This window comes from Trichoplusia ni, chromosome 2 (genome assembly GCF_003590095.1).
Source record: "Trichoplusia ni isolate ovarian cell line Hi5 chromosome 2, tn1, whole genome shotgun sequence".
Lineage (NCBI taxonomy): Eukaryota > Metazoa > Arthropoda > Insecta > Lepidoptera > Noctuidae > Trichoplusia > Trichoplusia ni.
This window is the reverse complement of record NC_039479.1, coordinates 1882511-1908357: the sequence shown is the minus strand read 5'-3', so window position 1 is coordinate 1908357 and position 25847 is coordinate 1882511. Positions and strand designations below refer to the sequence as shown.

The following is a 25847-nucleotide window of genomic DNA, read 5'->3' as shown; positions in this document are numbered from 1 at the left end:
CGACGTCACCGAACTACAGCTGCGCGTTGGCAAGATGGAATCATTGTACGAACAATATGATGAGGTACAATTAAAACTTGAGTGCGTCGTCGATGATATTAAATTACAATTAGCTGAACGTTCAGAGTTTGAATCTTTATACTACAAATCACTTTCTAGGGCTCAAAATTTGTTGTCTAGTTTAAATAAAGATAATGAGTCTGTCAGTAGTGGCAAATCCACTCGTGCTAGCAATTATAAGCCTGTCAAGTTACCCACAATTCAGCTTCCTAAGTTCAGTGGTTCCTATAGCAATTGGCTGGAGTTCCATGATACTTTTACGAGTCTTATCCACTCTAACGATAGCATTGATGTAATAAATAAATTCCATTATTTACGTACGTCTTTGGAAGGTTCCGCTGCTGTTGTTATACAGTCGATCGAGTTTTCGGCCAGTAATTATGATGTGGCATGGAAAGTTTTATGTGAGCGATTTGACAACAAGAGGTTGTTAATACATAATCATGTGTCAGCAATATTTAACATTGACCCAATTTCCAAAGAATCGTCATCAGTATTAAAGGGATTAATTGATCAGTTAAATAAAAATTTACGTGCTTTAGAAACTTTGGGTGAACCTGTTAAGTACTGGGACACACTTTTAATATTTATTATCACTCGTAAGTTGGACAGCAAAACGTTCCGTGAATGGGAGGAGTGTAAGGGTCGTATAAACAAGGAAACATCGATTACCTTTGATACATTCCTCACCTTCATGCGTGCGCGCGCTGATCTAATAGAAACTCTAGAGCTGTCACGCAATAACTCGTCTCACTCTCAGATGAATATTAAGTCACATTCTAAGGTCAAGTCTATGGTCTCGGTTCAAAATAATAGTGGTTCTAATTTAGATAGTTCTAAGGTATGTCCTAAATGTAAAGCTGACCACACCTTAGGCAACTGTCCGCAGTTTTTAGCATTAAGCAATGAAGCTCGTTTAAAATTATTGCCTATATACAAGGTTTGTTTTAATTGTTTTCGCCCCGGTCATTTTGCCAATCATTGCAAAAAGTCTGGTTGCAAACTTTGTAAACGCAGGCACAATACGCTAGTACATGTAGCTGAATTTAATAATATTGCGAATACGCGCCAGGATAGTAATAATTCGTGCGATAATCTCTCATTGCAGTCCCCACCGCTGTTGTCGTCGATGTCGGCCGCTAAAACGAACGATGTTGCGTTATCAGCAAACATCACATCTAGCGGTATTAGTCATAATGACGTGTTATTGTCAACTGCTTTAGTCAAGTTACATGATCGTGATGGTCGTGAACATATTGTTCGCGCAGTGCTTGACTGCGGCAGCACATCGTGTTTCATTACACAGAAATTATGTTCACAATTGAACTTGTCTACTAAAAAAATAGACAAGTCAATATTTGGCATTAACAACGCGACGTCACACGTAGGTAAAATATGTCGCATCAACGTGACATCATTAAATAACTGTTTCAGCACTGAACTTTGTTGTTTTGTTTTACCATTAATAACGAGTGAAATGCCATGTCGTGAATTAAATATTACTAACTTAAACATTCCCGCCAATCTTTGTTTAGCTGACCCTAAGTTTTACAAGCCTGCTGATGTGGACATATTAATTGGCGCTGATGCTTTCTGGGACTTATTAGGGTCGCAGCGAATAAACTTAGGTAATGGTAAACCCATATTATTTGAAACCAGTTTAGGCTGGATAGTGTCCGGACCCATAAGCCGCAATCACGTCACATTAAATGCAAATAGAATTAGGTGTCATTTTTCTAAATTAGGTTCTACTAATTCTGACGAGTTAAGCAACTTACGAAGTGAACTGACTAAATTTTGGCAGCTAGAGGAGATACATTCAAATGTTTCTCATTACTCCTCAGAGGAAAAAAGCTGTGAGGATCATTTTGTTAAAAATACAACTAGATTGGCTAATGGTCGCTTTTGTGTACGCATACCTCTTAAGCAAGACCCTTCTGTACTCGGAGACTCACTTCGTAAGGCCACTTATTGTCTGCATTCGTTAGAGCGTAGATTAAAAACGAAACCTGACTTAGGCAAAATGTATGATGCATTTATGTCCGAGTACGAGTTGCTCGGACATATGACTCAATTCAAGCCATCAGACACTGACCCAACAGGTTACTACATTCCACATCATGGTGTACTACGGGAACAGAGTACCACCACAAAACTGCGCGTTGTTTTCAATGCAAGTTGTCCCACATCGTCTGGAATTTCATCCAATGACATACAAATGGTCGGTCCGACAATTCAGGATGACCTTCTGGCCATTCTTTTGCGGTTTAGGCAGTATAAGTATGTCTTATCGGGAGATGTTCAGATGATGTACAGGTGCGTGGATGTTCATCCATCTGATAGACACTTACAGCAGATTTTGTGGCGAGATAATTCATCACAAGTACAAGTTTATAAATTAAATACGGTGACTTATGGCACTGCTAGTGCTCCGTTTTTAGCCACCCGCTGCCTTTATCAATTAGGTCTTGATTGCAAGGACGACAAGATTGCTGATGTCATCAAACATGACTTTTATGTAGATGACCTGTTAACTGGAGGGGATGACTTAAATACAGTCAGCCACATCCGCCAAGAAGTCACAAAGGCACTTTCGTCAGCTTGCATGGTACTTCGCAAATGGAAGTCAAATGCACCTCAATTGTTGTCTGATATTTCAGAGTCATCGCTTGATTTGAATATTGGCTCTCCTGAGCCAACCAAACTATTAGGTTTAGGGTGGCATGCCAGTTCAGATGAACTGATGTTCTTAGTCGACTCAACCATCTCTCACACTAATAGCACTAAGCGTGATTTGCTTTCTGTCATTGCAAAGATCTTTGACCCTTTAGGTTTGTTGTCACCTTTAGTGATCACAATGAAAATGTTACTGCAGCGAATGTGGCTTGATAAATTGTCGTGGGATGAGCCATTATCTCCAGAATTAAGTGCACCGTGGCAAGCTATTGTGAGAAAATTGCTACTTATTAATGACTTTCGTTTTCCACGTATCGTCGTCTGTGAGTCATACACACAATTAGAACTACACATCTTCACGGATGCCTCTGAACGTGCCTATGGCGCTTGTGCCTATGTTCGTAGTGCAAACGATGAAGGCAAGTGTATGGTCAGGTTACTCATGGCCAAGAGCAGAGTGGCACCTATCAAACCAACTACGATTCCGAGATTGGAGTTGTGTGGCGCTGTAGTCGGTACTCATCTATACGAGAAGATATCGAAATCACTAAGGGTTAGGTTTAGCCGTGTGTTTTGTTGGACCGATTCCACAATCGTGTTGGGATGGTTGCAGATGTTGCCTTCAAGGCGTCAGCCCTTCGTGCGCAACCGCGTCGCTGAAGTTTTAGAGCAGGCAGGTCACTGCACTTGGCGACATGTCCCAACCGACAAAAACCCAGCAGACCTAATATCTCGTGGTGTGGATATTAGTAATCTGCAGAGTCTAGACCTATGGTGGTCCGGTCCCGACTTTCTCCATCAAGACTCATGCTATTGGCCATCTTTAGTCAAACCTTTAGAGCCTGCCTCACTGCCGGAAACTCGGTCTGATGTAATTTTAACTGTCAGTGTTGACCACAATAAAAATAAACAATTAATTAACTTTAGCCGTTTTTCAAATTATTCCCGACTTGTACGCTCCATGGCTTATGTGTTGCGATTTCTTAAATTATGTAAAGGGCATCAATATAATGGTAGCTTTCTCTCAAGTGACGAGTTGAACAAAGCTTTAAATGTTTTGATTATACAAAGTCAGCGTGAATCATTTACCGAATACAATTTACTTTTGTCTAAACAAGATTTACCTAAAAAGAGCGTCCTATTAAAATTTAACGTTTATTTAGACAACGATGATATAATGCGTGTCGGCGGACGTCTTGATTATTCGGATTTTAATTATAATAAACGGCACCCTATATTGTTACAGTCCACTCACCATTTTTCGAAATTATTATGTGATTTTGAGCACAAACGATTAATGCACGCCGGGCCTCAATTATTATTAGCGTCATTACGAGAAACCTATTGGCCGATAGGAGGTCGAAATTTAGCCAAGGCCTGTTATCACAAATGCGTGCTATGTCGTCGAATGAAAGGTAAGGTTGTTACTCCATTGATGGGTAACTTACCGCGGCAGCGCCTACTTCCAGGGAGCTTTCCATTTGAAAGCACGGGCGTCGATTATGCTGGCCCTATATTGAGTGCTAGTCGTAAAGGTCGTGGTTGTAGGCTTGTAAAAGTATACATTGCGCTTTTTATTTGTTTTACCACTAAGGCGATCCATTTGGAACTTGTGGGTAACCTGACTAGCCATAGTTATTTATTATCCTTATATAGATTTATCGCGAGACGGGGAAAACCCGTAAATATCTACTCGGATAATGGTACCTCATTTGTTGGTGCGTATAATGAGCTTGCTAAGTTCTTAAAATGTAATCATGATTCTTTGAGTACAAGTATGGCCAATGAGGGAATCAATTTTCATTTTATTCCTGCCTATGCCCCTCACTTCGGTGGTCTATGGGAAGCGGGTGTCAAGTCGGTCAAGCATCATTTGTATAGAGTGCTGGGAAATTGTAATTTAACGTTTGAGGAACTTTACACCACATTAGTTCAAATAGAGGCTATATTGAATTCGCGCCCTCTTACACCATTATCATCAGACCCAGCAGATTGCACGCCGCTGACTCCTGGTCATTTCCTCATCGGTCGCTCGCTCACTTCCCTGCCTCAACCGAATTTAGAAGAGCACTCCACTACCACCTTGACTCGCTACCAGCGGATTGAACAACTCCGCCAGCACTTCTGGACTAGATGGAGTAAGGAGTTCATCGCAGAACTGCAGCAACGCGTCAAGTGGCATTCCAGTAAGGATAGTTTGAAGTTGGATACCTTGGTAGTAATCAAGGAGGAAAATCTTCCGCCTCTAAAGTGGAGATTGGGCAGGATCGTGGCCATACATCCGGGAACCGACGGAATAGCTCGTGTCGCTGACGTCAAGACCTCAAATGGTATCATCCGAAGGGCTTTCTCCAAGATATGTCCATTGCCGGTGACTACAGAGTCTGGTTGAAAGCAAGAAGGCTTTCAACGCCCGGGGGCATGTTCGAGCGCCTCATGTTTACATCGTAGCAATGACTCACTCATTAGTATTAAGTAAATATTAAGATTACATTAATTCATATTTGTTGCATCGTCACATGCATAACCTGTTATCTTTTTTCACTCCATTATACACGCTCGCAAGATCAACATCATTTTTAAAAGTAGTTTCATTTATGAATCTGAATCCTGAATTCCCAACAGATAGTGTGTGCTTACACCAATTATTCAGAAGCTCATTGCAAGAAGTCATTCGCGTTCCAGTTCAGGCTAAGAGTTTCTCTGATTTTCCACCAGTTTATCACTTGAGCACTTCACATCAATTAATAAAACATACTGTTACACTTCTTTCAAAGCCTTTTCCGACGTCTAGTCACGGCCTACAAGTCAAGGGTCCCAGCGAAGAACAAAGAGCGTCTTTTGTTAAACAAAAGTTTTAACATATCATAATTATTGTAAGGTAAAAACAGCGATGAATAAGTAATAACACGGTATTTTATCACACAATGTAGAGATGAATAAAGTGCTAACCAACATGTTTCCGGTCCGTTCTGAACATACTCTGGATAAAGGCGTTTATACATTAGTACGTATCATGACATGGCATTAGGAAAAGGTTTTTATTAATTAAAAACAAGAAAACGCAATTTACCGCTGTATTCAAACTTTGTTTTGATATAATTGGGTATTTACAATTTAAAATATTTATTTTTTTATTTTGTCATCCAACTGTCAGTTTTAGTCAATCTGCATCGAATAGATAAAGAAAAATGGCGTCACAAAAGAAGTTATTTTTTATTTAACCATTTCGTTTTGTCGGCGAGACGACCTCTTACCAACCAGGCTGGTTCCATGAGGCCCAGAATAGAGAGTCGTAGAAGGATTTGGGGGAGGCCTTTGCCCAGCAGTGGGACACAGTAGGCTAGGAAAAGAGAAATCGTTTTGTAAAAAAAAATGAATCTTTCGTTACTACCTGATTAACGGCATTAGAATATATAATTGCATTAGTCAGTTGGGACCTTTATCTAGCACTAATGGTACCACTGACCCGCGAATGATAACTACTGTGAGGTGTTCGAGTAATTGTTTATTGTTTCTCGAAACAAGGTTTTTCATGTGAAGATAAATGGTCTTAGTTATGTTGGATTGGATGACTCAAGGTTCAATACCTACTTAGGGTATCTAATTACACTGGCTGCTTGAAATTTTGAATTTAAAATGATATGAGTAATTGATTGATGGAATAATGAAATAGATCGATTGCGAGTCCGACTAGCGACCCTTGAGGATTCCGGAAAAGAAAGTTAAAATTGACAACACCTAACAAATGTATGAATGGACTGAGCGTTGTTAACCTCGATGTTTATTTTCAATTTTTTTTAGAGCTACTGTAGATGTACATTATCCATGAACATAGTCCAGCTATATCGGTCCATAAGATATCGTCTCGTCTCTCTTCTCCTTAAACTTAGCAATACATTGACTCCTTGACAAGTCACAAAACTTACCGAGGAATCAGGATTCTATTCATCGTGACCAGGGCCGGATCTAGGGGTCCAAGGGCCCCGAGGCAACAAAGGAGTAGGAGCCCCCTTGGTTCAAGTTATTTTCATTCAGTGAAAAATTTATCGAGCTTTTTTTTTAGATTGCTACTTTGGTGGTGGGCCCCTGGTCATAGTGGGCCCCTAGGCACTGGCCTAAAGTGCCTTATGGATAATACGGCACTGACGAGAGAGAGAGATGTGACAGTGTCTTGTCAAATCGATACGTTTAATCGATTCCGTCAATTCGCCAATGTAACTCGTTCGACAAATTATAACTTGTTCAACCCTTGCAATTAAGGCGAAAAACGTCATTTATAAAATCAAGAGTCAATATTAGCGACAGTCAAAAGTTCTGACACAGTTAGCTTATCTGGCGATATGGTTTTGGGTCAACCATGCGCGCCTATCGGTCGATAGTGATATTGCGAAACGAGATAAAAGTGGTAGTATTTTGAAGTGTATCAACCTTATTTTGTTGGAATCTAGGTAATAGGTTATGTTTGTCAACAGTGCTCAAGTGTGTGGAGAGAATAAATAAATACTTTTTGGGCAAGATTAAAAAGTTGGCCCCTTGTGATATTATTTTTTTTCTCCCGCAAAGAATGTTTAAGATTTTTCAGGATACTGACATGTATTTTGAGTACAGAGTCATCGGGATATTTTCAATAATTACAATGTTTTTTACCAATTACCTATATCATACAAATTTATTATCATAAATAATCTCGTTTTTATAAAAAAAATAACTAATTTCTTTCTAAAAGGATACTGAAATATATTCTGAGTTCAGAGTTATACGGATATTTTCAATAATTTCAATGTTTTGTATCTTATTTTTAAAATATCTCGTTTTTATCCACAAAATAATTTCCTTCTTTCTTAAAAGTCGGCCCTTTAAAGTTAGGCAAATTTAAGTAAAGGAAAATTACATGAAACCTGACGCCATTCAAAATTGATGTACCCTAAACATTCATTACTTCAATACGCAAGCGTTTCATACAAACTTCAATCGAAAATCGTCTGTAAATAGACTCGGGTCCAAAAAAACCAGCATCGTCGATCCATAGTTAAGTGTTGTCACAAGCCGTTTGTGATTGCCGATATATTAATGTGAGCACAGTCCACCACACAGAGACACCTTTAGTAAGACCTGTATCTTTATTCCAAGGGAATAAGGTTCATTTTTATTGCATGTTACCCCGTGTGGTGAGGTGTACAATGGCAAGCAAGCTCGTATCATTATAATTGACAATAACAAATGATACAGATCTACATTACAAAGTCTTGTCTATGCTTGATGGATCTTCGTCCCTATTGTAACGAAACATATTTAAACTTAATGGTAACCTTTTTGAAGAGTTTTTTTTTTCCAAAAAAACTCGTTGTTAACCATCATTTCTTTTGAATATGAAAATACAAAGCTTTTCTTAGTTTACTTAGATAGTGAGAAATTATTGTTTGAAATTAACAATTTTATGTTAGAATTAATTGAACCCGAGTTTCTGTACTCGCTATCTAAGTTCAGAGAAGGCAAAGAATGGCCGCTTATGAGCGAGGTCAGTTCCTATAATAACTTAATTCTATCTTCCTGGCGTCTGATTGGAGCTAATTGTTCGACCTCTAACCTTTCACCCCTTTGTGATGATAATTGAGCCCTGCCCCGGCTGTATTTGACCCAGACAAGGATAAAAGTGTTTGTGGTTGTAATTTTAGACGGACAGATAGATAGAGAAATCTTTTTGTTTTTTGCGATGGTAGATATTGCCTTGTTTCCCTTATGCTGGAGTTTCTGTGTAAATGGTTGTGATTTCCAAGAATTTTTGCTAAATAGCTATAAAGTTTTACTATTGTACCTAAATAACGTGTTACTGAAAACAGTTTAGTGGAAACTGTCAACAAATTAATAAAAAAAACTACATAAAACGACGTTAGTATAATATACTTTTTTTGTAATATTAGCTGCAGCGATAGTCCAGCGATTTCGAACTCCAGTTGGGACAGAGACTAGTCCATCGATCCCGCGAAACACGTGATGATTACATGAATAATCCGCGGATAGCATACACGGTTATTAATTAATCTTTAAAGGGAGAAGAATGTTTTTTGTTTAGATGTAGATTCCAGGTTATATTTGGTTTAATTATTTACAATCATGTACTCAAGAATGGCCATCCACCATCCCTCAGCGTTTTACTTTAACAAGAAATCAAATTGTGATTTCCTAGAAAAAATAATCTACAAATGCAAAATGAAGGACGTTTAACGGTATTTAAGTGTCTGGCGCCATCTTTTCACGTTTTATAGTGCATAAATAGGGAAACTAGTTATAAATTTCCAATAACCCGAGTTTTATCAGAGAGATGAGATTTTATATCTTCACACTATACGTCTATATTTCTATTAACTTATCTATTACCTTTTATCTTTCCTATTTTATAGTGGTCACACAGAAAAGATTAATCTTCCGTTTAAACATGATAATAAGCATTTATTTAAGTATATTTTTAAGATAAGTGGATTACTGGAGTATTATAAATTAAGAGGCATTTCATCCTCATCCTAGCCTTTTTCCCGGTCAAGTTGGGGTCGTCTTACAGGCTAAACTGATGCAGCTAAGTAGTGTTAGTGGTTTTTCCCCTGCTAATAAATAAGTAAGTTTGAGTCGTTTCTCTATAACCTTTATGCCTTATACAACAGATTTCGGTGAATTTTGACCATATTTTAAATAAAGTCTCGTCGCTTATACAAATAAAAAACTTTCTCTAGAAAAACAGTACATGGTCTATTCGAAAAAAAATATAAAAGGCCTCTCAAATATGTTAATCATGGTTATATCACCTGGTAACAATTCTTATTCTTCTTAAAACATATGTATTTTTGAAAATTAACTAGTTTTTTAAGCAAAGTATTAATCCCTGTGACGAGGGGGTCTACTAAACATACATACAAGTCACATTCACAAAGACACTACCGTTCGTGAATCACACAGATGCTTACCTTACGCGGGGATCGAACCCGACACGTCGCATACTGTGGGTTTGGCGTGGTGACCCCACTTGAATATCCGTTCATTCAAATATTCATCTCTATGTATGTCTATTGAAACAAGTTCATTTTTACATTAATTATTTTATTATAATACCAACATATATAAACGTTTCAGTCATTTTTTCAGGTCTTGTGTGTGCTACTATTTTGTAAGTCAGTTACAAACGAGGTTTCTTAAGAATATAATGTGTCGCAACATTTTCTTTGTCATGTTTCTCGGTAGCGTCATTGCTTTCTCGTTCTTATTTACAAAATAATAAAATGCTCATTGTTGCACGCTGTAACAAACGAACTGCTTCAAAGAATTACTTTGTATTAATTACGTCTTTTAAGTGACTGATATTTGATTTTACGCGACTGTCACCTGCTGATAAGATATTGATGTGCAGTTGATTAGATATTAGCAAGACGAGAGAGAAAAAGCTTGAGAAGATTTAAAACTTTTCCTTTTTCACAAAGTACTTTTGCTTTTTTTAATATTAGCCAGTTTTTAGTTTCTTGCTGTCGTTTAGCAATCTATAAGGGCAGATATTTAGAATATGAAAAACGTTGAGATATACATACACAGCTAATATACACCTTGACTCAAACTATTCGTTTTTTATTAAAAATAACAAGAGTCCTGACGTTATTACCACGAATTCATAGTAAAGCCTGATTTCAAGCAGCCTATAACGCAAAAAATCTACACATTCTTGTTTATAAAACGTTGATTATACTTTTCAATAGTACATACTTGTAAAATGCATCAATCATAAGTCGTTACATGGCCAGATATTCGCCCACCGGTCCCGCAGTTTGACAGCCGGCCATCATTAATTATTACGTTATTTTAAGTACAATGATGAATAAACAGACACATTCTGGCGTGTATATACAGCCATACTGGTAATGCTGGTATATTTGTAGATAAAATTGGAAGTAAGGATGGTAAACATCATAAAATATCGTTCAATTTAATTAGGAATTACGAAAAAAATAAGAAATTATTTTAAATTAATCTTATTTATCATAAGGTATTTTTGCTCAATTTCTCTTTCAAAAACCAATAGTGTAATACATCTTATTTTTTTATAATCTATAATTTTCGTGAGTTTCGCATTATGAATTCTCAACATGTTCGAATTTCGAACCAGCCTTCCAAATAGCCTAAATAGACAACAGTTCCCATCATGGCGGCCGTTGTTCGATGATTGCACAATGAGCTCACAATTGCATATTAATACATTCAGCTGTTTATTTCGTTATTATTAACATACATGAATCATTATCAACAGTCATCAGAATGTTCTGTACAAATTAGATGACAATGTATGTCCAAACTGGGTCGGCAGTTTGTCGATTTGCAATTAGCGTTTTGACGAAAGCAAACATTATTTAAAAAATCATGATTTCGACATTTTTTTATGTGTCGAGAAAAGAAGTATATTAGTAACATATGATAATTAAAAACTATATAAAAGCAAGGAAGTATCTGGATTTCGAGCACAGTTTTAAATATTTTTTTTGACATTTCCTCATAGCGTTTTTCCTCTACATAAAAGTTACGATTACTAAGAAGTTTATAGCCCATACATAATTAAATTTTTGGCATAACCTTCTCAACTTTAGTTTAATATGAATTTATCGATTCTACACATAAATAAACATATGGCCGTCGTCGAAAAATTCGCGACACTTAGAAATCTACCGTCACTTCTTCAAGCAAAACTGGTGCAATTTCATAAGTGAGAAGCAACTCTACACCCTGAAGTACGTTGTCTCGCTTCGACAACTGCAACAGTCAATGTAAGGAATGTCAGAATTCGCAACAGCTTTTACTAATAAAGAGATGTTCCAACGTTTTATTTAAAAAACGATTGGCAACTAGAATTATTCGAGCTAGCTTTTTGGCAAAGATGAAGACAAAAACACGCAAGCTAAGAAAAACGAAAGAAAAGTTGCCATTCTTGTATTCTTGGCAAAACTTCGTTCAGTATATAAAAAAAATGTATTCAAAAGCTAAGGATTAAAGCGCGATGAAACCTCTTTCCAATAAACCATTCTATCTTAATATTGAGCAAGTATTAAAAATCTTTACCAAACCGAAGTCATTCAGGCAAACCAGTCCTTAAAATGTTTTCCTAAATAAAGTTACATTAATGCTCGGAAAAAATAAACCCTATTACTATAAAATAGGGTTTAAGATATTGCGGTATTTAGCTCGTATTAACCCATTTAGTCCTGAAACTATTTTTTTCTAAAATGTTTGTTTTTTTCTTAGTATATAGGTTGATAGGGGTCTAAATATTAGGAAAACCTAAAAAATTAAAATCCTGAAATAAAAGGGGTCTGGGAAATAGCCGTACCACATATGGTACAGTAGGATTTGGAGTAAGAAAAATACCGTAAAAATGAGAAAAAAGTTGTTTATTGTTCATAGTTATTTAAAAATGTAATCAGAATAAAAAAAACCGCAGCAAATGAAAACTTATTAAAAATACAAGAAAAACATACACTAAATTAGCATTTTGTGTGGTAAGCAAGAAAGCATTCAACATGCAATCCAACATTACATTTGATGCATCTTGCTGGGCTTTGTCGGTGGCAATGTCCACATCTCGTTCTTTTATTATCGGGCTGTTTTATTATATAATGACCCTTGTCATCAAATCGGGAATCCATAGTTAGAGATGATTGTCGGCTAGGTCCAGGCTTGCTTCGAGACTTATTCGATTCAATTATGGATATAGCTATGCGACGTCTAAAATACAATAAATCTTGTTTGCCACCATTGTATCTATAAAGTAGCCAGGCATTTTGCACTGACATGTCAAGACAATGCAAAATAAGGGGCATGTACCACTTTTTTCCCCGGATGCTAGTTCTGACTGACGAAATATTTTGATCAGATAAGTCGACACCACCCATATTTTGGTTATACTTCTGAATCAAGTGAGGCTGAGATACACTAATTTTCTTTTTTAGTTGTTGTGAGTATCTCTCTGCCTTATGACACGGTAATATCCCCGTTGAATTTGAGCAAACTGTAACAATGCTGTTGTCATGCCATTTACAGATTATAATGGAGTCACTAACACGATAATCATACTCTCCTCTTTCCTTCTTCTTCATTTCTTTATTAGCTATCAAAGGACATTTTCCTGTTCGATTTTCTCTTATAGTGCCCGTTACACCCATATTCCTTTTTGTTAACTCTTCAACCAACGGTAACCCGGTAAAAAAATTATCAATATATAAGTGATATCTGGATCCAAGCTCAAGTTTCATTAGTTTATCTGAATATGTCAAAACTACACTAGCCCCAAGGCCTAATTCAGCATATCTGGCGTTCAAAATTGTAGTGGCCCCTTGGTAAGGCTCAAACCAAGCTATATAGCCCCCCGCAGTAGCTCCTACCCACAGTTTGAACCCATACCGTATGGGTTTGCCACGAATAAATTGTTTACATCCATGTCGACCAAAATAAGGCACCATAGCTTCGTCAACACTGTGGTTTTCTTTGTGGGGACAGTGGTCTAGAAACTTGGCAGATAATTTGCTCATAAGTGGCCGAACTTTTGCAAATTTATCAGAAGAATCTAACTGATGGTTGTCCATACAATGTAGATTTGAAAATATGTAGGAAAAGCGGTCTCTCGATAAAGCACTAGCAATGAGCTCATTCTTCACGTCAGGCGAGTTCTCCCAATACATTCGTCTTCTATTTACCGAGGAATAGCCACTTACTAACAGAACACCAATCATACACTTCATCTCTTCTATTTTTATATCAGCAGCAAGGTTTTTTCTTCCTATGTACCTGTTCGTCTCAGTGGTCAATAAATCAAAAACATCCTCCGAAAAAAACAAAGAAAACCATTCTAGTGGTGATTTTTCCTGAGGGACGTGGTAATCAGGTCGCCATAATGATAGTGAGCCTTCGTAATCCCGTTTCCTCCAGTTATATTTTTTTAAAACTTTATGAAGGGGCTCATCATTCGTGTCCGGATCCCCAATGTTGTCCAAACTAACTGTAGCGGGTTGACGTAGCTCTGCGTCCGCTCTGAGCAAGCTGGGAGGTAGATTATTGACATTGACCTGATCTTCGTCTCCAGAGTCCTCGTCTGTCAGTTCTGCATTCGCATTATCAGGCGGAAGTATGAATACATCATTTTCACCTTCGGTTGTCTCAACATCCCCCTCTTCCAATAAAGATAAGATGTCATTCAGGGATAATGGTCTGAAAAGCAAAAAAAAGTTAATTGAAATGGCATATAGTCCTACCGTACCAAATAGGGTACACCATTATTCATGTCTAAATAACTAAAAAATAAATAAATAATTAGGATATTCAAATGTCACAATGAAACAAGAAGTATTTTAGTTTTATAAAAAGATGGAAATTATTTGTATAAATTATATAATTGTAGTATATTTACCTGTTGGAAGCCATGTCTCCGCAGAAAAAATAAATTTACGAAACTTGTTCAATAAATCTGCACTATTATCAGCATTCAATTGCACTGGCGTATTTTTTCCGATGAGCACTATTCTTCTTTTCGACATAAATACCAAATAATATTAAAAATATTATGCGAGTACCTGCAAAAAAAAAATATAACAAGTGTACCGTATATGGTACGGTAGGTCTAAATGGGTTAACAAAAGTTGATAGAACAACTCGAGCCCGATTGATATCCAAGGTCGGCTGTGCAATTGACAATACGTGTCCTTGAACTTTGATCAATTAACACTCTACTATTTGTTCCCACGTTAAATTAAACCATTATAGTTTAGACATCTTGTTATTCATTACTCATTAATATTGTTCTGGTTAAACCTTGTACCTTTATCCTGTATTAATTTGTAAAGGCTTTGTTTATAATTTTGGATAAATGCGATTTTTTTTAATCACTCTCGTATCATGAAAATACTTGTGTCAAAAAGCATGTAGAGCAAACAAATGCTTGACCTACGCAGGGATCGAATCCGCCACACGTCGCGCCCAGTGGGATTAGCGTAGTGACCTATACCAGACGTCTATCTGCACAGTCAATATAGTTCTATAGAGATTGAGACTTACTATAATATCGTAAAAGAAGTACATCCATGCGTGCATGATTCACTTCTTTCTTCAAACGATATCTTATTCATTTCTGTTTTTACCAACAGCTTATAATCAACATCGACCAAAGGCTATAGCAATAAAAAGTCAATGGCAACTGCTTTATCATCATGAACGTCATACATTCATAATCCTACATCTAATTGATTATGTTCACGATTTCAATGTTCTTCGAATGCTAACTAGTTTCGAGCGCACTCAAGCCGCACAAAGACATTTTTGTCCTAGATTATATCGGCATATCAACAGAGACTCGGTAATAAGTAAAACAAATATGTAATAATACACATTAACAAACACACATTGTATTACTGAATATAATTTAACACGCTAAGTAAACATTTGTTCGCACTATTAGGTGAAACCGTTGAATAGTCACCACCAAATGTCTCAGGCACTCGCAACTTTATCTGTACACCATCAAATCAAGCATTCAATACTCTTCAAGCTTGTTTGCCTTCAAAGATTCACTGTGTGCGTTCACCAACAAAGCCTATACATTGCAAAACATCATCTATTCCCACACCGCTAAGGTCCTCCCAAATTGCACGGCTAAGCTTGCAATTGGATTCTAAAATGCGGAGGTGCTTTTGGTACTCACAAGCAGGTCTTTGTGAGAACGACCAGTGTTAGGAGATCTACCTCGTCTTTCCCATCACATATTAATGTGGGTAGCGCAGGGGGTGAAGTGAAGGATATGGCGGACCGCGTTATTTTGGTATTTGGTGCGAGGTCGCGCGACAGAACCGTTCTTGTGTGGATACTGTGAAACACTGTTATTGGACAGTGAAGCATTGAGTTTGTCTGTTTGTCAGTTTGCTCTGTAATTTCTTTGTTGCTATGAATCGCGTTTGTATTGACATGTGGTAGTTTTTTTACGGATGCGATGGTGGTTGTGAATAGATGCTTCAGTTGTTGAAGTACTAACGGATATGATTTTAGAACGAGTCATTGTAGTCTCGAAAATAACGCGAAGGCAAACTGTGGCTGACTAAATAGTATCTGTGAGCTCCTTGTTAGAGGTATCTGCAGGAGAAATATCAACGACGCTTTATACTTTCGACAAGATATTCTAAAGGCTTGCAAGAAAAGGTTGAAATGTGTAATTCTAAAAGTGTTTTGCTAAAGTTTGTTGGACTGGTACAATGGCGGAGTTCAAAAATAATGGTGTTTCGTAACATCAAAGTAGGCTCGCCGAAACTATCCCAAAAGGTCTTTGAATGTCTCTTTTATAGCGGGCTCTGTTCTTATGGTACAATCACGAGACAATGTAGGGCACCTGACCTTTTATGGGGAGTGTTGTAACTGATTTGAGGTGACCTGTTTTGTAAGATAGCTCGAACGATTCAAATCCCAATGGATAACGTTTATAATTTATTGCTAGAAACTATTGTCGAGCTGTTCTTTACAGTTCGGCTTCCTGAGAAATTTTAGGGTTAACCGCAAACCTTTCCTGCGTGATGAAGTATAATTATGATCACTTTTCAGTTCAGTTTCAGCCAAACTTCAATGATCAGTTCTTTTTTAATTGAAATGAATGTAAAGTTAAATAGAGCCATCTAAAACACAGTCATCACAACACACATTGCATCTAATCTTTTCTTAACAGTATTAATTGCCGACATCCTGTACTATGCAACTGTGGTCTGTGTGTCACCAAAAATGTTACTTGTATGCCCATTCCAAAGCAATTACCAGCGGACAAAACTACGAGATTATTCTTGCCATAATAGCACACAGATTGTTTTACAATTACACACATCACGATTATGGTTATTTAAACAACGATAAGAAGTAATTACTTTGACATATTCTATTTTGATGGTTTTGTAAAACCCATTGTATTTGTTTAAACTGTTTGATGTTTCTGTATGTAATCGATTTCTAGTTGTTTCTATGAGAGGAAGTTTCAATGGCGTTATTGTCGAAACAAGGATAATTCATAATTACTCTATTATAAAATATTACAAGATAAAGAACATTGTATTGTAAGTATTAATGAAAAGATTACGGAAAAAGGTGTGATTGATATTGTTCCGGTAATCAATTGAGAAATTGATAATCAGACACTAACTCGACAGTGGCCTGTACAACATTTTCTTATCTCACAAATCCGTAACAAAAACTCGTTCCATTATTATTGTAGATGTCCTGTAGATAAACAATTATAAATGTTTTATTCTCCGGCTGTTAACGAAACCGACAGCGTACAATTTTCCCGCTTCCGCCTCATTCTGTAATGATAGGGAATCATCAAAAACTGCAGCGAACATTGTGACACGAGTTATGATAAAATTTGCGCACGCATGAATCCTGTGTATGCCCCCGCATTTTAACATGCTCACTAAACCATACCACCACAGAGTGAGCCCAAACAAAACGTTGACTCCTAAACTCGATTTTAACTTGACGAAGGCAGACAAAAACTTCACTGAAAGGTCACAAACAAACTGGTCTTATAAAGAGACGATGCCCCAAACGTCTTGAAGGATCAGACGAAAACCGCAAACGTTAAAATCCAAACTTGTTATGTACAAGAATGGATATCATACATCTTATGAATAATGGCGGCGTCACTGAGGCCTTCTAAGAAATGCAGCCATAAACTCTTAAATTGTCGACGGAATGGCTTTAGGTCAGACGTCGGAGATTTTTGACTCTTCTATAGCACCGTCCAAACGTTGCTACGGGGTTATTCAAGATTAAAGTCCGTGTTTATCCGCTTATATAAATATGTAACGTGCATCTTTTTCAATGTGAGTCACTACACTTCAAGTATGTCAGTCCGACGAGCGAGTGATTACTTACAAAGTGCATAAATATTAATTTGTTTGCAGTATTTTTTGTCGCTGTGATGTATGTGACAATTTGAGAAAATAATGTCGTGTTGATATTTATGAGTGAGCTGTTATTCATTTCTCAGTAACATTTTCTTTAGGCACTTTACTTTCAACAACCGCACAACTCCCCCTATCAGACTTAATGAAACATTCATACATCATTATTTTATATCAGAAAGCAATATTAATGAGAAGAACGTTGATGGAGCACTTAAAAATTTAATGCATCCATTATGTTAGCCAGTGAAAATCGATTCTATTGAATAATCTACGATGGGTGTCGACACTGAACAGAAAAATACATTTTACTGGGAATTACTGATTATAATTGTACTGCAGTGTTAGCAGCGTGCTGAAGTTCATTTTATATGAAATGAAAATCAAACAGCGATTGGTATCGATGATTTAATCACACACCCCTAGTGCAGCGGCCGCAGTGTCGCGATCCGCAGGGGAACCGGTTCTCGCGAGCGCCGAGATTCGTTCGGACAGAATTGATATGAAGTTATTAACATTGAATTAAAATATTTACAGAGCTGTGCCGGGTGCGCTCGTTTATTTTTGCATGACAATTAAATATGTACATGCGTCTCCAATACATTTAAAACGTGGGGTTCATTTTCGATCATTTGCATGTACCTTGAGGGCGCAGCGTTCTTTTATTCATATTTACGAATCTGGCTATTCTTGTTTGGTAAGTCGTTCGAATGGTGCCAGCCAGATATTTTTTACTTCTCTTGACATTTCGTGTTGTCTGTACACTGTCACCGATGGAACTCGATATGCATGCATTAAAAATTTAAAAGCGTTCATAAGTTATTCATTCTCCATTAAAAGTTCCGATGCAAATTGCACGGGCAAGAAGACTTAATAGAAATCGGGTTTCTTTCAATAGGAACTAAAACAGAAATTCTTTTGCTTTTGCCGGGCCTCGCCTGAGCCTGACCTACAAATTTACATAGCAGACAATTTAATCCTTCCTTGGTTGCAACCTTCGTTTGCTGGTTCTCGGAACATATTTCAGCCTGTTTTTACTTCAAGTGGGCGGTTCCAGCTGATCGTAGATTGTGTGACTCAGATGATATGGGTGTGGGAACTTATATCACTTTAGACACGAGAAGTAAGCCGACCACAAACGCGTTTATCTGTAACATAAGCACACGATTCCTATCGGAAGCGCTATCTTGCCGTGGCGGCTCTTTCACCGCCCTAAAGTTGGACGTAAGCCAGTGCCTAAAATCGTACTGCGGACATGATTCAACTATGAATTTGTGTTTATGCTCCATATCTTTTATTACAAGAATGCGTCTGAGTTCTCTTGAGACGTGACGGCATTATGAACGACACGGCCTCACCAAATGTGGCTTATGAGACCACAGCGCGACCCGAAACGGCCCGAAATGACCAGTAATCGCCGTTCTGATGGCAGATAAGCACAAATGAATATGTAACGCCCGTCCTCCCACGACCGAGCACAATAAAACCGAGCCTGACCCTATAAAAATAAAAACAGGCAATTAATATTGTTTATTCGCGTCCGTTATTCAGAGCGGCGACAGTAACAAACGACGTCTGCATGGATTAATGCCATCGGAGCGCGTCTCTCGCGGGCCGCGACACCGATGCCGCGGACACCACGCCGATCCGGTTGAGTAATACCCTACGTAACGGGACTTCCAGTTATGTAAATCTCAGCCGAATTTCACGATGCATCTGCATAGTTTCGAAAGTAGATCTCAATTAGGCGTTCGATTAATTGTACAAGATGACTCGGTATGGGCATGCGGACGAGGAAAATAAAGTAATTCTAGTGGCTTATGGAATATGGAAACAGAATGAATTCAATGCATAGTAATGAGGCCCAATTAATTACGAGCGCTCCGATTTCCTATCGGTCGTCCAGCTTGCCCCAGGGAGACATTATCGGGCCCTGTAACGAGTGTCCGCTGGAAAATCGTAAATTATGTTTAACTTCGTATCGATTAAACGTCAATGCAACTACCGGGTTATCGATATCGCGGCGAGATAAGCCTATTAGTTGCGTCACATAGATTGAGAGCGGCACAACCGGCCGACCTCTGCGCTCCGCGGAGGTTGTGGGGTCACCATCACCGGTCCCGGCAGGCTCTAATCTCCTGAAACTTTTACGAGCCGACGCATGAATAATTCCCGAGAGGAGCAGCTATCGATCGCACACGTCGAGGTTTTTATTTATACGGCGCGGGTGGGCGAGGCGCATATTAGTAAACAGGCGCAGGCGCGTCGGCGACGGACACTCACCGACTTGTAGCACGTTCTCCACGCAGCCAGCCTCCAGCAGCTTGAGGCCGCGGCAGAAGGCGATGTTGCGGTGGTCGTCCGGCGGCGCTCGCGCCAGTGACGAGTACATGCATATGTCCCGCTCATCCCGCGGGAACGACCAGTAAACGACGCGGCGCTGCACGGGCTCCGGGATGCGTTCATAGCGCTCCTCGATGCGCTGGAAAGGGATCGCGGCGGCGACTATTTTCGCTGTGATGTCGAGCAGTGTCGGCGGGGCGCGCGGCCGGCAGCAGGCGCGCGGCGCACACGCGGACATGGCGCTCGCTCGGCCGCTCGGCGCGGACTGACGGCCGGCGCCCCTCCCGCCGCCGCCCCGCGCCCCGCACCCCGCCCGCGGGGACACCCCGCCAGCCCCGGGGGAAACGAGCCCCGAATCGACACACCGCGATAAATTATTCATTTGGCAGGCATAATGTGCGATATATTATTAAAAGTTAGCATTTTGTTGATCTCTGTGGCGTCCAATAAAATCCATAACTGTTATTTGAAATCGCTGCGGTGAGAATATATTCATTCTTAATTAGGTTTTAGTGTTTATTTTTAGTTCCGTTTCATTAATTACTGACTGTTTGAATTAGTAATGGTTTTGAGCACAAATACACAGTTGTACCAACATACGTTTTATATGCACGTGTATATAAATAGGAATAGAGATTTACGTATTAAGCCTTATAAAAAAATAAATAGGCGCAATAGCTATAAAAATATAATGTCGGTGCGTGTCGTTGATGGCCGACGCTCCTCACATTACACAAACGAAGGGGAAAGGCTGGCGCGGAGTGGCGGGGGCGGGGTGGGGCGCGCGGGGAGGTACATTAACAGCTGATGGCAGGGGCGCGGGGCGGGGGGGGGCGCCGACGTCAGGTGTCCGACCTGCTGCTCAGCTGTGATTGAGCGCGCCGCAGCGCTGCAGCCGCTAACTTGCAACGCATGTACATTGACCTTTTTGTTTATCATTTTTTTTGTAAACATTACTCACTCAGCCGTGATCGTAAGGAACAAAATATGAATTTAAAATGTATTGTCTTAGTAACCGGAGTTTGTTAACCTGTTGTAAACCTTACTTGGGTTTTAATAAGTTTGAATGACAAAAGCGAAGTGATTGCGTATTTTGCGCGTGGTATTTTTATTGTTAACCCCATTAATAATATCATTTATACTATCGTAGAATTGTATCAAAACAAGCGAGGAAAGAAACAAACAGCCTCATTTAAACAAAACACAAGATATTTCGATGCACGCGTTCTAAATATAAACACCTAACAAATTTATCATTAGCTTATCACATAAAAAACGTGTTGATAAAAAACACGCGATCAAAACAATGGAGATGAATAAAAAGCGCTTGATCCGCTGTAAGCCGCGTCATGTCTCGGACGACAGCGAGGAAATCCCGACTGAGCGAACATACCTATATAATATATACCTACTGTTTGTATATAATGCTATTATGTCGATTTATGTGTAAGCAGTCAGCTGATCGCTATTGAAAGTGAAATAACTTTCCTCATTACGAATATCTGTGGATTATTGTTATTGTATTTTTTTTTGGGACTCGTCTCGGGTCTTGGTGGGGTTGGGGGGTTGTCGTAAGAGATGAAAGAAAATCTTCAGAAGGTAAATTTTTCTTGGTATTTGCAATATCTAGTAATGAGGTCCTGACCGATTTTCGACCAGTGCCACCGGACAAGACACCAGCCAGCCTCGCTAAACATATTATAGTGCACAGGAGAGTGCGCCACCTCAGATGTATTCTCTGTTCCTTTACACCCGATGGGACCTGGGCTCTGGACACGACTGGAGAGTGAAGTTCACCAGTAAACGCTAAATACAAACTGCCGTGTTTAATGTTTAATTATTTTTTCCCCTTTGAACAGATCTTCTCTGGGACCGTTCTCGTTTCTATCTCTCCTCGTTTGCTGTAACCCTCGGTCTTACGTAGTTGCCATCGTGCCTCTGGTCTTTAAAGGCAAAATCGCACTTAAAATAATACAGTCAGTCGCTGATACAGTCTTCTTCAAAATTCACAAAGAGTTCGGTTAACTATTTATGATGTTTCTCCACTCGGAAGAAGAAGCAAAGGTCATTTTAGAAGTCTTTTATTCAACTGAATCTTTTCAACAAATAATCCAGTTTGGTAACACGTTCGCAATTCACAGAATGAATGTCACACCTTTAACAAACATCATATTTATCCATATATCCCTCTGAATAGACCTATACTCAATATTTTTGGTTAGGTTTGGCAAGGAGAATAACAGAAATTGTATACGAGTTAGTTACAGTGTTTTGTCTTTTTTTTTTGTTCAAACGACTCCCGCATAAGGACTCTAATCCTCGTTTCGCGGGGGGTTTTATAAACATTCAAATCATGCTCAGGAACACAGTATTTTTTCTCGTAATTGAGAATAGTTTTTCTCAAGCTACTTACATATTATTTTTTGGATTGGTCCTTCTCTACTTTTTGTAAGATTTTTGATCAAAGATTCTAAGTTCTACTAAGTAACCTATTAACCTAATTTGTGTTAACAATTATGAACAGCGTTTGATTGCTAAACTATAGTTTCGTGTCTCCCGGCCCTCCCCTATATACGATCCTAACATCTGATAATGGAATAAAATAAAAATACATTTATTTAGTTTTCATGAGGTAAATATAAAAAATTGTTTATAGCTTCGAAAAAATTTAATCAGCTATAAAAATGTAGATAGGAAATATGAAAAATAATGCTATACAGGTAAGTACGTACATTTTGACATGATTATGGAAAATGCTAGATCATCTTTGATATTTATATCAAATACTTTATAAAAATAACATTTAGAAACTATATCAGCATTGCAACTCCGTTACAACCTGTTTAATAATTTGCTATTCAAATTAAAACATTATATCATGAGTCATATAATACATTTTGTAATGACAATATCGCATATTGCATACTTTGTACTAAACTTGTGCCATAGTCGACTCTACAATGTAGAGTCATTATAGTACTGCGTATATTTTTGCAAACAATATATAATTTTACCTACCCATTGATCAAATTAAATAAGGACAGTTGTAATTATGGAAGAGAGAAAGAAGAACCTTCGCAACATCTCTTAAAGCAAGTCTTGAGGATGTGGAAGCAAGACGCCGTGCTACATAACGTAGCTTTATCGCTCTTCTGCACCTGTGTGACTTTGCATCAATTATGAAAACGTATAACTCACAAAGACACGGCCACCGTTAGTATAGTCTGTATTTTAGGAACTAATTTGTCTCCTAATTGCCTTAATTAGACTATTCGTGACGCATAGGTCAAAGGGAAGGACTAAAATAGAGTCTTAGCTTCTTAGAAAACATGAGCCAGGGTGAGTCATTGCGGTCTATAGTTACAAATACTAAGAGAAGACGGAAAATGTGTTTAGGCCTTAGTTTTCAGTAGTAACTAATATTTTGGACAAAAAATTAGTCACTCATCACATTAATGACCGAAGCAATCGTTGCTTAAAATCTATGTTAAATTTAATTATTTATTTTTATAGCAGTAACAGAAATACATCATCAGTGGAAATTGTCACTGTGTAGCTATCACTGCTCATCAGTTTACCCTTCGGGTACAGAATTTAAAAACGCAATATCGAATGCACCAATTACAAAAAACCCAGGCATCCATATTTCACGCCCCCACCATGGCCATTCACAATCATTCATTTATGAAAATTGACATTTAAGAGCGCGGGAATATTTGCAGCTGAAGAAAATTTCACTTTCATTTATAAATCATAATTCCTAGAGTTCCTACTGCGCAATGCTTCAGCATTAACACAAATACGCTATTTGCAGTCTAGTCATGATGTCGTCAACAAATAAACTTTAATCCCGTCGATTAGTATTTCGAATTAACACCAGTGATCGAATGAATTCGAATGATTCATTCATTAAAGGACGGGAGGTGGGAGGCGGGTGGCACCACAGACTATAAATGAACCTGCGCACCCATTATGTGTAAAATAAAATGAGTTCGGCAAACGTTTGAAATTCTGTAATAATCTGTTCTCTTCATACAATCTTTAGCTATTTGTAGATTTTTATAAGTATCACATGAATTGTAGAGTTTAAAACGTTTATAGTACCTATATTTGATTTTGTTTCCTAACCCAATATGCTGGAAAATCGTAAAATAACTTTAGTTAGCCGCAGGTATACGTTTTGTTGCAAGTCATGACCCGGAATCGAACCGGCTTTCCGTTGCCAACTATTATAAAAACAGCTTTTTACTTTATATTTTATAACCTGTATTTCATTACAGGCGCTCCCCGCGAATCGATATCGCGTTCCGAATTTAAAACGTCGTGTCCCCGCCATTTTTGCCGGATCTAATGAACTATTAAACTGCAATTTGGATGCGCGATGGCTGTTAGATGGCGGCGTGCGCACGTATTGATCGCGCAATGGGGGCCAAATATCTCTACATTGGGTTCTGCCAAGTCACGGAATGTATTGCTAGCTATTGTGGCGAAAAATGGGGGGTTGAGATGAGCGTGTGAATGCCTGCCCGCGCTGAGTGCGCACCTAGTGTGAGCCGCGCCGCGCCCGCCTGTGCGTGCCCATTTGTTCTCTGTTCTGTCTGATCACTCCCATTTAAACTTTGGATGTGATACCACCTAGACCTCTCGGATATTCTCAATAGTATTTTTTACTAAAACTATTTATTTTAAGTTTTACTTATCATTTATTCGTAAATGTTTGCAAAAATATAGATTTTTGCAAACATTTATAGTAAACCTACCAGTAGAATACCAGCAAACAAATTAGTTGACATAATATTTTATTCTTGAAAAATCTTTATTACCTAAATGAACCAAATAAAATGGAAGTAGATACGCTATCAAACGAGCTAAATTATTTCACACTGCTTAAAAGTTTTGAAACACGTGCCTGTAAATTATAAAATGGTTCAGACATTAAATAATTAATATAGGTAGTTGGGTACGACAATCCTAGCATGCTACTTACTCATATATAATTCCTTAGGAACACTAAAATATGGATACAGTTTGGTATTTCCGAAATGTAGCCGATTACAGGGTGTGAATATTTTACAAACTGGGTTCGAAGCCTTACCGTGCCACTATCTTATTCTGGTACCAAAGTTTGCTGTGCTGTGGTTACTAAGAGCTTCTGAGAATAGACCAGGCGTGCTGTGAAAATGAGACGAAACTACTCAGAGTATTGTACTGTCTCACTTCCACCATGGTTTAATCTTGTTTTCAGGGGTGGAAGTACATGGCGCTTTTTACTGGACACTTATATTCGGACGAATAAGCGAACCCCACGCCTGGCTGCAGGAGGTTTTTACGACAAACTCGCTTCTCTAAGCCTTGCCGCACATGTTGTGAATGCAGAAAAGCAAGTGCAAAATGGCGATTTGTAAATGCAATGTGAACACATTTTTGTAATGTAGGCACCTCAACATAGAGTGGGTTGTAGTTGTATTTGTTTCGCGGATACAACTAGCTTATGATCGCTTTTAATGTCAATAAAAAATGATCTGGAAGGATGGTTTTTGATGTGGAGTTGGCCGCAAATTGTTTGTCCAGAAATATATTAAATATGAATACGATTAGATTAGATCATATAGCATAGTATTCTAAGTATAATTTGTGTTGCAAAAGCTAAATCAATTATTATCCAATGCAGGGTAAAGGCTTCCGTTTTCTCCTGCCATAGAACCCAGTCTACAACTGAAGGCGGTCTATGGCGAAAACTATAAAATAATAAAGTTTTAAGAAATTTCCACTTGTCTATTATTTCCCTTTACCCACTTATCTACTCAATAA

At 38.3% G+C, this 25847-nt stretch overlaps 1 protein-coding gene across 1 annotated transcript in view; it reads right to left on the bottom strand.

Moving 5' to 3' along the window:
• The window catches only part of LOC113502651 (zinc finger SWIM domain-containing protein 4-like), a 69803-nt gene extending 49520 nt beyond the window's left edge, over positions 1-20283 (bottom strand). Inside the window, exon 1 of the mRNA XM_026884306.1 lies at positions 19977-20283. Within this exon, the coding sequence (XP_026740107.1) occupies positions 19977-20274 (298 nt within the window). The 5' untranslated portion in view covers positions 20275-20283. The remainder of the gene's footprint in view (positions 1-19976) is intronic.
• Positions 20284-25847: the final 5564 nt, after the last annotated feature.